At 50.5% G+C, this 14,100-nt stretch overlaps 1 protein-coding gene across 4 annotated transcripts in view; it reads left to right on the top strand.

Annotated features, from left to right (window-relative positions):
* Positions 1 to 14,100, top strand: part of LRSAM1 (leucine rich repeat and sterile alpha motif containing 1) — a 33,932-nt gene that overhangs the window by 6,672 nt on the left and 13,160 nt on the right. For all 4 annotated transcript variants that reach the window (XM_061433542.1, XM_061433544.1, XM_061433543.1 and 1 more), the window contains 9 exons: positions 285 to 369; positions 1,366 to 1,487; positions 2,326 to 2,416; positions 5,025 to 5,155; positions 8,158 to 8,187; positions 8,476 to 8,598; positions 8,966 to 9,105; positions 10,176 to 10,220; positions 12,242 to 12,312. In XM_061433542.1, coding sequence (XP_061289526.1) covers positions 285 to 369; positions 1,366 to 1,487; positions 2,326 to 2,416; positions 5,025 to 5,155; positions 8,158 to 8,187; positions 8,476 to 8,598; positions 8,966 to 9,105; positions 10,176 to 10,220; positions 12,242 to 12,312 — 838 coding nt within the window. The remainder of the gene's footprint in view (positions 1 to 284; positions 370 to 1,365; positions 1,488 to 2,325; positions 2,417 to 5,024; positions 5,156 to 8,157; positions 8,188 to 8,475; positions 8,599 to 8,965; positions 9,106 to 10,175; positions 10,221 to 12,241; positions 12,313 to 14,100) is intronic.

Consider the following 14,100-nt stretch of genomic DNA (forward strand, 5'->3'; position numbering starts at 1 on the left):
ACCTGGATCCCCTTATTATCAGGTGTTTGTGGTCAGTATAAATGGTACAGCCTCAGCAAGCACCGGGTTCAAAGTCTAGCATTGCCTTTTGGACACAGGACCTCACCACTCCGAGCCTCAGCTTTCTCATCTCTCAGATGGGATCCTGACAAATGGTGTCTTCCTCACAGGGCTGTCAGGAGATAAAGATGTGGGTGTGGTGCCCGGATGATGGCTGGCCAGAAGAGGGGGAGGCATTATTGTCTGTGTGTGTGCCTTCTCATGGCATTCTCCCTCTCTCTTAGGTCTTGAACATGGAAAGGAATCAACTGACCTATCTCCCACGTTCCATTGGGAACCTGATCCAGCTCCAGACCCTCAATGTGAAAGGTAGGGGGCCAGGAAGCCCTGTCCACGTGACCCTCGGGCTGCTCTGAGCTGACCCGGCTAGAGTCCCCAGGGTGCTTGTCCTGGGACCCATTGAGCACCAGAGCAGCCAGCCCCCACGTGTCACTCAAACTGTTGGACCTCCTTTGTGGTCGGTGTGTCTCCATGGTAACCAGAGACAGGGCGTCTGGAGGGTTCCTGCAGCTCCTCCCTGTCGGGGCCTTACAGGGAGGAGAGCAGACGGCATTGACAGCAAGGCCCCCAAGACTCTATCATTCGTGTTTAGAACCATGGGCGATGGATGATGAGAGTGTGGACTGACTGGGTGAGAGCTATTCTGAGTATCCCTTCCCACCCAGTGAGGAGCGCTTCCACACTCGGGCGTGCCACAAGTGTGTGAGAGAGGAAGGAGGTCTTATCCCCAATTTACAGATGAGGTAAACGAGGCTCAGAGAGCCATGACTTGCTCAAGACCAGCCAGTGCGGTAGTGACTGAGCTGAAATTCTAACACGTGCCTCCCTGTACCCCCAGCTCTCTTCTTTCTTCTTTTCCTCCAGTTCTTTCTGCACAGGATGCCATAATTTACCCATTTGTAACATATAATTAATGATGAACATAATAGCACCCAATTTACTGATCACTTACTGTGATAGGTACCTCATGTGATAGGCCCTGTGCTGAGCACCATTTCACATGCATCATCTCTTTGAATCCCTCAGTATTCCTATAAGGCCAAATAGTGTGGGCACCTCCATTTTACTGATGCGGAAACTGGTCCAGGGAGGTCAAATCAGTTTTCCAAAGTCACTCAGCTCATAAGTGGTGGAGCAGGGACTTGAACCTGGGTCATTGAAACTCCACCGCTCTTCCTCATGGAGCGGAGGTATACCCCAGGCTCAGAGGGAGGCACCCACCTCTGCCCAGTCCTGGCGGGTGTCAGGCCAGAAGCTGGTGAAGGGGCCATGGGGTGCTGAGCTGTGCCACTGGGACCCCTCCAGACAACAGGCTGAAGGAGCTGCCAGACACGCTGGGGGAGCTTCGGAGCCTGCGCACTCTGGACATCAGTGAGAACGAGATTCAGAGGCTGCCCCGGATGGTGGCACACGTCCGAACCCTGGAGGTAGGTGGGCCGTGCTCTCGCCTGGGGGCCTGCCTGGCCTGCCCGCCACTCCCCTCCCACATTCCTGGAGGCCTGCCCTGGTCACAGGATACAGGGGTCAAGGAGATCTCAGGGGCTCACAGAGAGAACGGTGTGAATGACTGTAATTAGGTGACTTGCTGTCATAATGGAGGCAGCAAAGCATATTCCTAGTAGAGTGAAAAGCTCATGCTGAATCCTGATGGGTTCATTAACACTGTGAAAGACATGGTGTTTGAGCCAGATCTTGAAAGAGGAGAAAGCTTTGGAGAAGTCGACAGGGCTCATGGGAGCATTCCAGGTGGAGGAACAGTTCGGGAAAAGGCAGGAGATGGGAAAGCCCAGGACGTGTTCAGGGAGGAGCAGGGGAGCCAATGTGGTTGGAAGGCACTGTGTCTGGAGGGCGCTGGCAGGGAGGGAGCAGCCTCAGCTCAGAGCTGCAGAAACCGTGATTGTCAGAGCTGGGGGCGGAGAGCAAGGCGGTCACCTGGGGCACTGTGTTGTCTCCCGGGGGTGTCCTAACGAAGCGCCTCAGGCTGGGGCCTTAAGATCAAGGTCTTGGTGGGGTTGGTTCTTCTCAGGCCTCTCTCTCCTTGGCTTCTGGACGGCCGTCTTCTCCCTGTGTCCTCCCATCCTCCTGCCTTGGAATGGGTCTGAGTCCTGATTGCCTCATCTTTTAAGGACACCAGTTCATGCTGGACTAGGGCCCAGACTGGTGACTTTGTTTTGAACTTGATTACCTCTTTAAAGATCTTATGTCTTGATTGTGTTGAGCAGTGAAGTGAACGACAGATATAGAGGGGTCTCCTTGTGTCTGCAGACCCTGAGCCTCGACGTGTTGTCCATGGTCTACCCCCCGCAGGAGGTGTGCGGTGCTGGCACTGAGGCCATTCAGCAGTTCCTCTGCAAAGGTAAAGCCAGGCAGCCCACCTCCTTCGCTGAGCGAGCACAAACCATGGCCCCTGGGCTGCTCTGTGCCAGTGAGGCAGCTGAGGGTCCCTGCCTGCCCAGAGCTCTGCAGATCTGGCAGGAGGAGCAGGGAAAGATGATTGTCACGTGAGGAAGTATGATGGCTCAGATGGTAAAGAATCCGCCTGCAATGTGGGAGCCCTGGGTTGGATCCCTAGGTTGGGAAGATCCCCTGGAGGAGGGCATGGCAACCCACTCCAGTATTCTTGCCTGGAGAACCCCATGGACAAAGGAGCCTGGCGGGCTACAGTCCATGGGGTCACAAAGACTCAGACACGACTGAGCAATAAGCACAGCACAGCACAGCAGGTATAAATGTGTCTGTAAAATTTTTGGTTTTGCTGTCTTAAAAACATTAAAAACCCACAGAAGATGTTGCACCAGGCGATTCTATGCCCTACCTTTTTCGCTTAAGAATAGGTCCCGGGCCTTTCCTGTCCCATGATGTGTGGCTCTGTCTGTTGTAAACTGCTGTAGAGTATTCCCAGTGGAACCACTGGGAGTTATTTCCCATTTGCCCCTGGAACGAACGCTTTAACCCACACTTCTCTGGCATGTTGGGAGCATCCCCTGGAGGGAAGCAGGGTTGGTAGGTGGACAGGGACAGGCGCTCCGTATTGCCTCTGAAGAGGCTCCATCGGTTTAAGTTCCATGAGGAGCATCTGAGGACTCTTCTTCCCCACAGCCTCGCTAACAATTGGTTGAGATCTTTAAAAGTCTTCTAACCTGATGGATTATTAAAAAGAAAAGACATTACTTTGCCAACAAAGGTCCATCTAGTCATAGCTATGGTTTTTCCAGTGGTCATGTATGGATGTGAGAGTTGGACTATAAAGAAAGCTGAGCACTGAAGAACTGATGCTTTTGAATTGTGGTGTTGGAGAAGACTCTTCAGAGTCCCTTGGACTGCAAGGAGATCCAACCAGTCCATCCTAAAGGAAATCAGTCCTGAATATTCACTGGAAGGACTGATGCTGAAGCTGAAGCTCCAATACTTTGGCCACCTCATGTGAAGAACTGACTCATTGGAAAAGACCCTGATGCTGGGAAAGATTGAAGGCGGGAGGAGAAGGGGATGACAGAGGATGAGATGGTTGGATGGCATCACTGACTCAATGGATGTGAGTTTGAACAAGCTCCAGGAGTTGGTGATGGACAGGAAATCTTGACATGCTGCAGTCCATGGGGTCGCAAAGAGTTGGACACGACTGAGCGATTGAACTGAGCTGACCTGAACCTGATGGGTAAACAAGAGGAGGAGGGTGACAGAGGATGAGACAGAGGATGAGACGGTTGGATGGCATCACTGACTCAGTGGACATGAGTTTGAGCAAGCTCCAGGAAATGGTGAAGGACAGGGAAGCCTGGTGTGCTGTAGTCCATGGGGTGACAAAGAGTTGGACACGACTTAGTGACTGAATGACAACATTATTATTTTAATGTCATTTCCTTGAATATTAGAATACTTTTTCACATGTTTACTGTCCACTTTTAGTATTTCTTGTGAATTGCCTATTTATATCCTTTGGTAGGGGAAAAAGGATGACATTGACTGCATTAACATCTAACCTTTACCTCAAAAGGATACTATCATCAGAGTTAAAAAGACAGGCTCCCTAGGTGGTGCTAATGGTAAAGAATCTGCCTGCCAATGCAGGAGATGCAAGAGACCCTGGTTTGATCCTTGGCTTGAGAAGATCCCCCAGAGTAGTAAATGGCAACCCCCTCCAGTATTCTTGCCTGGGAAAATTCCATGGACAGAGGAGTCTGGCAGGCCTCAGTCCATGGCATTGCAAAGAGTCGGACATGACTGAGCATGCACTGCTAAGTCACTTCAGTCGTGTCCGACCCTGTGCGACACATAGACCACAGCCCACCAGGCTCCCCCATCCCTGGGATTCTCAAGGCAAGAACACTGGAGTGGGTTGCCATTTCCTTCTCCAATGCATGAAAGTGAAAAGTGAAAAGGAAGTCACTCAGTCATGTCCGACTCTTCGAGACCCCATGGACTGCAGCCCACCAGGCTCCTCCATCCATGGGATTTTCCAGGCAAGAGTACTGGAGTGGGGTGCCATTGCCTTCTCCAGAGCATGCACACACAACAAAATAAAAAAGTTAAAAAATAAGCTACCACCTGGAAGAAGATAGCTGCAACATATGTTATAGACCCAAGGTTATTAACTATCATATGTAAAGAGCACTTATAAATCAGCAAGAATAAGGCCAAATGGGGAAAGTGTATGAATCCTTTCAAATGTACGGGAGGCAGCTACCCAGGAAATTGTGCATAGAGCTGGGTCTTGAACCCAGGCTTCTCTACAAAGCTCAGGCATTTTTCATCTCCTCATTCTCACGTGGATGGTAAAGAGGCAGGGGGCGGGAAGATTTATTCGCTCAGCTGACGCTTATTGAGTGCTTGCCACATTTACGGCCCGGGCGTTAGGCCTGTGAGCAGTGCAGGAGAGCCAGCATCACAGGGGAGCGGTGGACTGCTCCGGGTTGCAAGGCGGTCTCCTTCCCTCCTGGTCAGCCTGTGTCCGTCTCTCGCAGAGTCGGGGCTGGAGTACTACCCCCCTTCTCAGTACCTGCTGCCGGTCCTGGAGCAGGATGGGGCTGAGAACTCCCTGGACAGCCCCGACGGGCCCACCGACAGACTCTGCAGGGAGGAGGAGGAGTGGCAGGTAAGGCGCACCACCTGCTGGCCTGTGGGGTGGGCGGCGGGGGGGGCGAGGGTCAGGGTGTGTGCGCAAGGGCTCTGCGCACGCAGGGGCGTTCAGAGCTTTGGCCCCCAGATTTCTCCATCAAACCAGAATTTACCTCCCTTCAAACGGACACGCGGGGGGTTCTCTGGTGGTCTTGTTGTTTAGTCACTAAGTCATGTCCAGCTCTTTACAACTCCGTGGACTGTAGCCCACCAGGCTCCTCTGCCCATGGGGTTTTTCAGGCAAGAATACTAGAGTGGGTTGCCATTTCCTTCTCCAAGCGATCTTCTTGACCCAAGGATCAAACCCTTGTCTCCTGCTTTGGCAGGCGGATTCTTTCTTTGGTGGCCTCGTGGGTAAGATTTCTGGCCTTCAGTACCAAGACCCAGGTTCCATCCCTGGTTGGGAGCTGAGATCCCAGAAGCTGAGTGACTCAGCCAAGCAGATACGTGTAGAAGTTTTCACAAGGCCTCCTAGGCGGCCTCACTGCACCAACTCACCAGCACCAGCTTCATCCCACTCCTCTCTGTCCCTGAATGTCTGGGGTGTTTGAATAGGGGGTTCCCTCTGCTGGATTCTCTGCGCCCGTTTGCTCCAGTCTCATCCTTCAGTTCCCAGCTGAAACATCACATTTTCTGAGAAGCTTTCCACAACACAGCAGCCTAGGTCAGATCTATGGAAGTTCTCAGAGCGCCCTGTGCATTTCCTGGGAGAACCTGTGTTGCTGAACTTGGGTTCAGCTGCTCATGGCTCAAGAATCCAACGCTGAAAGACAAGTGTTGGCTGAAAGGAAGGATAGCTTTACTGGGGAAGCTAGTTATCCTGTGGAGAAGCTGGATGCACGTCCCCAGGAACCAACTTCCCACTGTGGGTCAGGGGGCAAAGGGTTTTTAAAGGGGGGGTTTCAGGGGTGTGGAGGCAGAGGAGGGGGCTGTGTGCGGAGCGTCATCTTGAAGTTGGTCGTCCAGCTGCTTGATCAGCACCATCCTGATCGTTTTGGGTACAGTTTATCTGTAACTCCAGAGTCGGTTTGTTCCCATTTCTTTGAGGCCAGTTCTGGGAATTGTGTGAGATGGAGCAGTTTATGTCATGGCTGCAGTCTGGTCATCATGTAGCTCATTTCTTCCACCTGGTGGGGGTTTCAGTATCTGCAAAACAGCTGAGTAATACGACTCAGAACATTATCTGTAGCCTTTGAGGAGGAACTAAAGGTTCTTGCCTTTGTTTAATGGCTAAACAATTATTTTGTCTTGCTTGACTATTTTGCTTCTGTGTTTTCTCATTTCTCTTAAGTTACTTCTTTGGCTAAAATCTCTACAGACAAGAGGCAGGTGGAGGACATTGTGAAGGGGGAGGGGATCTGTCCTGGGAAGGCCCCACAGGGCCCTGCTCCATTACAACCACAGTTCTAATTACATGAAGAATTAAGAAAGGATTTGCTTCCTGTCTCCCTGCTTGATGGAGCTTGAGGAGAGTGGACCCCTGGGTCCCTGGGGGAGACCTAGAGTAGGTCAGGGCTGCAGGAAGCAGCTCAGCAAGGGTTGTCCATAGTAACCAGAGTGCCTCTGACGGTGAGGCCAGACAGAAACCACCTCTGCGCCCCACCCCCTACCCGTATGCTCCTCCACGGGAGCCCACAAATTGAGGCTGGGAGCGGGCACCAACTGTAGCCAGCTAGGCTTCACATCTGATTGTGGTGATGGTCACATGACTGTATGAGGTTGTCAAAACTCAGACCTGTACACTTCTTTAAAAAGATAAATTTTACAGTATATAAATTATACCTTCATTAAAAAATATGTTTATATATGGAAACACATACAAACGTATATCTTTTTTCTAAAGGCACAAACTGTAGGTAGGTAGATGCATGGACTTAGGTCTGATAATGATATTTACATGGGAGCAGGGCTAGGGAGGGTGGGAGGGAACAAGGATTAGGCCTGGGAGTAGTCAATGGATACTTTTATATGCCTTGCTTAGTTTTTTACAAGGAGAATATAGTCAGGTATTATCTATATAACTAAAGATAAGCTTAAATTTTACTCCTACCTTAGCATAGGGAAAATCTTATTTCTTTATAGAATGCTGCTTTTATAGCTCCAACACTTGATCCTGATCTCAGAACCAAATAACTAAATAGAAAGGCTGGTTTAAAAAAAAAGTGTGTGTGCGCGCATGCGTGCGCTGATGTTGGACTACAAAAGTAATTCATGCTCCTTGTTATAAATCTAAACAATACAGAAATATATGGAGTGAGCATCTCCCCTCCCACCCTGCAGTCCCAGCGCCTGGAGGCAGTCGCCGTGAACTGATGAATGGCTCTCCTTCGTGGCTTTTGTCTCAGCCCCTCCAGAGCTGGGAGTTGAGTTTTGGTGGTGGTGCTTTTACAAGAGAGGAATCGCACTGTACAGACAGTGAAATTTGGCAGACACCCTTCTGTAACTGCACCCACGTTTGCCCCGTCGTTCGACAGCTGTGTAATAATCCACTGTGTGGATGAACCGTGACTTAGCAATCGCATGCTGATGGGCATTGAAGTTATTTCCAGTGTTTTCACTCTTTTGAACAATTCTGCAGGAACTTGCACACACACCTTGGTGCATTTGTAGTTGTCTTGGGGGCTGGAGCTGGTAGCTTGCTGTGCTGTGCAGATGTACAAGGGGTCAGACACCCATTTCTTGGTCTCTTTTTTGGAACACCCGTGCCTTCTCTGTGCTGCATCCCCAGAACTTAAGACTTGAAGCTCCTTAAGCCAAGCCCCGCGATTCTCAACCCTGGTGTCCGTCAGAACCATCCAGAACCCTTTATCAAACAGCCAGCCCCTTCATCCCCCACCCCCTACCCAGCCCTCCAAGGCAGTCCCTCTGGATGGACCTGCAGATCTGAGGGCTGTCAGGCTGCCTGGGAATTCTGGGCCAGTGAGAACCCCTGCTGCCCACCTTCTCTTAACCACTATTTTTTTTTTTTTTGCCTCCCAGAATAGGTTCTCAGACTATGAGAAGAGGAAGGTAAGAGAATGTCTTTTGTCCTCTGTCACTTTTCTTCTCATTAAACATCTCAACTGTTACATTTGAGGAGACGAGCTCTTCCAGCCTCTAAGTCAGGGGGTGAAGTAACAGTTGCCCCCACGTATATCACCTCCCCATGGTCTCACCCAGCCTTGGTGGGTTGGAGGATGTCCCCACTTTACAGATGAGAAGATTGAGGCTCAGAGAGATTGAGCCCATCCCCTGCAGCTCTCACATCCTAACCCCCCAGAGCCTGTGCCAGCATCACCAGGGTCTCCGTTCTTGCAGGAACAGAAGATGCTGGAGAAACTTGAGTTCGAACGGCGCCTGGAGCTCGGGCAGCGAGAGCACGCCCAGCTCCTCCAGCAGAGCAACAGCCAGAAAGATGAGATCCTTCAGACGGTCAAGGAGGTTCGTGAGCGGCTAAGTGGGGTCAGGCCTGTCTGCTTCCTCTGCCAGGGGCCTCCTGACTCAGGCTGACTCCTGACTCCTGACTCTGGTCCCTCTGATGTGGGAAGGCAGTGGGGTGACCTCTCTTAGGCCCACCCTCCAGGACACAGGGCTGGGGAGGAGTCATCCATACAGATCACCTAGTCCAGGCTCTTCCCGTGCGTGGACACCCTGAAGCCTAACAAGGGGAGGACTTGGTCCAAAGTCAACACAGAGCTGGCAAGACAGAGGAAACCTGGTCTCCTCGTCTCAGGCCTGGGCCCCTGGCTGCTCTGCGGTACCTGAAAGGGTCCCAGCAGACCCCAGACCTCTGCTTGTCCTGCCGCAGGAGCAGTCCCGGCTGGAGCAGGGCCTGAGCGAGCACCAGCGCTTCCTGGATGCAGAGCGTCGGCGGCTGCAGGAGCAGCTGAAGCAGACAGAGCAGAACATCTCCAACCGGATCCAGAAGCTCCTGCAGGAGAACCAGAGGTCAGGCTCCCATCTCTCCGGTCCTCAGACCCAGAGACCTCCCTTAACATGATGCCCACGTGGGGCTCAATCTCTCCCTCACCGTCTCTGATTCTACCCAAGGTCTCGGTGCTGCATTTGGCACTGACTTTAAGAGAGTCTGGTTTCCCTGATGACTCAGCGGGTAAAGAATCCACCTGCAATGCAGGAGACATGGGAGATGTGGTTTGTTCCCTGGGTTGGGAAGATCCCCTGGAGGAGGAAATGGTAATCTACTCCAGTAGTCTTGCCTGGAGAATCCCATAGTCAGTGGAGCCTGATGGGCTACAGTCCATGGGTTGCAAAAAGTTGGACAAGACTGAGCAACTAACACACTTGAAAGAATCCGATCCAGGGATGACCAGGTTTGCCTCTTGGGGCTGCTACTGATTGGATCTTTGCCTCCCAGGCTTCCCATCTGTAAAGTGAGTGGGTTTAACAAGTTAAAATCACATCCTGCTCTAATATTTTGGCTTTCCAGTCACATGTCACTCTGAGGTCAGCCATTCGCCTTACAGTGAGATTTGCCTTAATAGATCCTGTCCAAGGCCAGAGCCACAGGGATCAAGCTCCAATGGGAAAAAGCAGGTTGGATAGAGGTCTCAAGAAGCCTGAGAAAGTTTAGCTGGGGGTCTCTTGGGGAAAGATTCCAGAAACAGGCTCTGCCACACCCCCTGCTGCTCCAGCCTTCTGTCCACTGTCCTCCGAGTCCTTCTCCTCCCTCGCCTGCGGTTGAGTGCCAGAGGGAGCCAGCTGGCCTGCCATGCGCAGCGTGCCCACCCCCGGGGGCACCCAGGAAACTGCCCTCTGTTGGCTGCTTCTTACATGTGAAGTACTCTATGTCTGTTTTCTTGTTCACACTTTACCAATACTCCATGAAGCTTTAAAAAAATTATTCTTCCCATTTCACAGATGAGGAGCTGGGATTTGGAGTGGTTGAGGAATTGGCCTGAGAACACAGCCCTTAGTGGCCAGTTCCTAAGCCGCCCTCAGCAGTTCTGTTGGAAACGGACCCAACAATGACTGCTGGCTGTTCATGGTTTCCTTCACAGGCAGAAGAAAAGTTCCGAGATTCTGAAGTCTCTGGAAAACGAAAGGTCAGTGTTTTGCTCTAGCACATTCTCGATGACTGCCTGCCTTCCTGTGGGTGAGCAGACCTGGGGAGAGAAGGTCTTGTCAGAAAGATTTCCTAGAGTTTTGAGGAGATTCAGGCTTCCCTGGTGGCCCAGATGGTAAAGAATCTGCCTGCAATGCAGGAGACCCACAAGTTCGATCCCTGGGTCAGGAAGATCCCCTAGAGAAGGAAATGGCAACTTCCTTCAGTATTCTTGCCTGGAGACTCCCATGAGCAGAGGAGCCTGAGGGGCTACAGTCCATAGGGTCACAAAGAGTCGGCCCAGCTGGCGACTAACACTTTCACTTTATCATGAGGAGATTCACCCCCTTACAGAGTTTTGAATTAAAAAGAATCGCTGCCTTCAAGTTTGTTAAAACATACCATGCTGAGAAAAGTTCAGACATGAATAAGAATGTATGTATATTAATGTCCAATTGTATTTCTAGTGTAAATAGTTAGAAAAGAAATTTCTGGAAAGAAAAAATTTGTGTACATGAATTATGTACAGAGGAGTAATCTGTAAGCATTAAACGTCTTATAGAAGAATATTCCTTGTTAAGGAAAGCACTATATTGCTAGGTGGAAAAGCGGTACCTACAGTGTATCATTTCTTAAAGACAACCTACTTGTATCTCTGCTCAGAAAGTAGAAGGACCCACCCCGAATGTTTACACTGAACCTCTGAGTGGTGGGAATTGGAGGTGATGAACTTTGTTTCATTCCCTTTGTGTTAAGGTGCCCACTTGAGTCATTAGAAAAGGTGATAGGTGGGGTGGCCTCGCCCCCCACTCGCTGGGGTGTTCGTGTGAGTCCCTCCTGGTCCTCAGGGACCCCAGAGTGTCAGTGCGGACCTGGCTGCTGCGCTTGGGGAGCCCCTCCCATGGGCCCAGCCTTCCTGGCTCCTGGCTGCCTGGGCAGGCCTCCTGCACGGGGGCTCGCATGGGGTTGTGGCCCCACCAACCTGCCCGCTTCGGCCAGGGGCTGTGGCAGCTGGGGGTGGTCAAGGCCGAGCTGAGCTGTGGCTGGCGGCATCGACTATTCAGCACACTGAGCCGGTGCCCTCTGGGCTGGGCCTGGGCTCCAGGGATGCAGCAGGGCTGGTCTTCCCTTGAGCAGCCTGTGGCCTGGGCTGAGTGCTCAGGTGACTCGTGTTGCTTCTGATGAAGTCAGACCCTGCAAGAAATGTAAAGAAGGTTGTCCGCCTCCCAACCACGGCGCCAGTTTGTGTGTGTGGCGGGGAGGTGGGGAATAGTGTACACACAGGCAACATGCACACACACACACACACACGTGCAATTACTTTTATTATTTTCACTTCACTGACATATTTCCATGCCAGAAACCTCATTATCTGTAATAACTATAGCTTTATAATTATATCGTAATTTATCGTAATTAGCCCTCTGAACATTCAAGTGGCTGCCAGTGTTTTCTAACTACAAACAATATGACAGTAAATGTGTTCTAGATATACCCTTAGGCACTTGGGTGAACGTTTTAGAAGGAGGTGTTGGAGGAGCACTTAGCTGGGTATTGCCAGACTGCCTTCCAAAGCACATTTGACTGTTGACGTCCTCAGCAGTATATGAAGTACCCATTTCTCCACCTTCATTGCCATTGCCAGCGGTTATCTAGTTTTCTTAAGCTCAACCAACCCAACACGTGAAAAGAAAGTTTTACTTTTTTCGTCACTAATGGTATTAAGAATCTTTCCATGTGTTACTTTTTTTTTTTAAGGTCACTTATTTAAGTATCAGTGAATTGGCTGTTTGCATCCTTGGCCTGTTTTTCTAAGGGAATGTTCATCTTTTTATGCCACAAGCTCTTAACTGTAAAAGTTAACAGGGCCCTAGGGGAGGTGCATAATGCCACGGGCATATCAGAGGGCGCATCCAGCTTGGTACATAAGGGAGGACTTCTTGAAGGAGGTGGTGGTCATCTGGTGAGATTTCCTATTGGAAATGTTATATTTGCTCAGCACGTGGATCGCTTCCTTTCTAGAATAAGAATGGAACAGTTGATGTCCATCACGCAGGAGGAGACAGAGAACCTGCGGCGCCGCGAGATTGCCTGTGAGTCCTGGGGTAGGGCGGGGTCCTGGGAGCAGAGGGGACAGCCATCCCATCCCCCTGTTGGTCACATTTAGGGGGCGCTGGGGAGTTGCCCCTCAAGACGGTCCGTCAAATCCTGTTGTGGAGCATGGGCTCTGGGGTCAGGTTAGACTTGGATTAAAAAATCCTAGCTCAGGCACATAGCCATATGACCTAAGGGACATTACTGATCCCTGACTTTCCTGAGCCTCAGTTTTCATATCTGTAAAATGGGGAAGAAGGTAATAATCTGCCTCGTCAGGTCATTACGAGGGTCTGATAAGATCGTGTTGGCGCAGAGCGAGCATTTCATAAACGATGGCTGTCAGGGCTGCTCGCCTTGAGAGCTGCGGCGGCCCCTCTCGTGGTCCTAGGAGCTCGCCTTCCTGCTGCTCCCCGAGGGGTCCCAGGGTGCTTCACTGTCCACACAAGCGAGGGCAGTGGGTGCCACGCCGTTCTTCAGAGCCTGAGCGATAAGATGGGATGTCTGTGCACTCTCAGCCCAGGTTCATCACGTGCCCGGCGGTGGACCGGCACGTCCCGTACACCATCTCATCCCACTCCTGCCCCGTGAGGTGTCATATTGTTAATTTCCCAATTTGAAGGTCACTGTCGTCCACCAGTTATAGAGAAGCATTGTGTTTGTATTGCCAGATGGATGTTTATCAAATAGCTGATTGGAAATAGGCTTAGTGTTAGGGGGCTTTTGTTTTCACCTTTTCAAACTTCCCTATTACTTAGCTTAAAAAAAAAAAAAAGCGTGTATTGTTTTTATAACTGAAAAAGGTCAACAAAAGTAATGAAAAGGCAGTAACCTAGAGTGGTGGAGGGCATGTGGTGTCAGGCTGTCCTGTGTGCTGCCAGAGGGAGTATGAATTGGCTGGATCTTTCTGGAGGGCAGAAAGGGTAACTCGTGTGTATATTATTCATGACCTTAAACCTGTGCACTTCTAAGAGTTATTCTAGGAAATGATCAAATAGTGAGATGTGCCCAAAGATGTCTGAGCAGGGATATTTGTAGAAGTACCATTTGATAATCACAAGAAGACTTTGGATGCAATGAAACGGAGGATTATCTTAAAACTTCGGTCATCCATGGGCTTCCCTTGTGGCTCAGCTGGTAAAGAATCCACCTGCAATGCGGGAGACCTGGGTTCGATCCCTAGGTTCGGAAGATCCCCTGGAGAAAGGAAAGGCTACACACTCCAGCATTCTGGCCTGGAGAATTCCAGGGACTGTATAGTCCATGGGGTCACAAAAATGTTGGACACGACTCAGCAACTTTCACTTTCACTTTTCGGTCATCCATGCACCATAGCACTCCGTAGCTATTAACACAGCTGTGTTGATATAGGGATGCATTCATGAAAGGTGAGAAAGGAGGTATATTTAATGTGATAAGCATTTTAATTTTCTTGTGTTATGGTGAAATATACAAAGCATAAAACTTCCCATTGTAACCACTTGTAAATGAATAGTTCTGTGGCATTCATAGCTCTGATGGTGCATTATTCACCATCACCACCATCAGAACCTTTTCATCATCCCAAGGTGAAACTGTACACCTACTAAATAGGGACTCCCCATCCCGCCCTTCCCCAGACCCCGTAGAATCACCACTCCACTTTCAGTCTGCTTTCTGTCTCTCTGAATTTGGCTGCTCTCGGCCATGTGCAAGTGGAATCATACAGCATGTGTCTTTTCGTGATTAGTTTCTTTCACATAACGTCCTCAGAGTTCATCCATGTCGTAGCTTATGTCAGAATTTCC

This window comes from Bos javanicus, chromosome 11, assembly GCF_032452875.1.
Source record: "Bos javanicus breed banteng chromosome 11, ARS-OSU_banteng_1.0, whole genome shotgun sequence".
Lineage (NCBI taxonomy): Eukaryota > Metazoa > Chordata > Mammalia > Artiodactyla > Bovidae > Bos > Bos javanicus.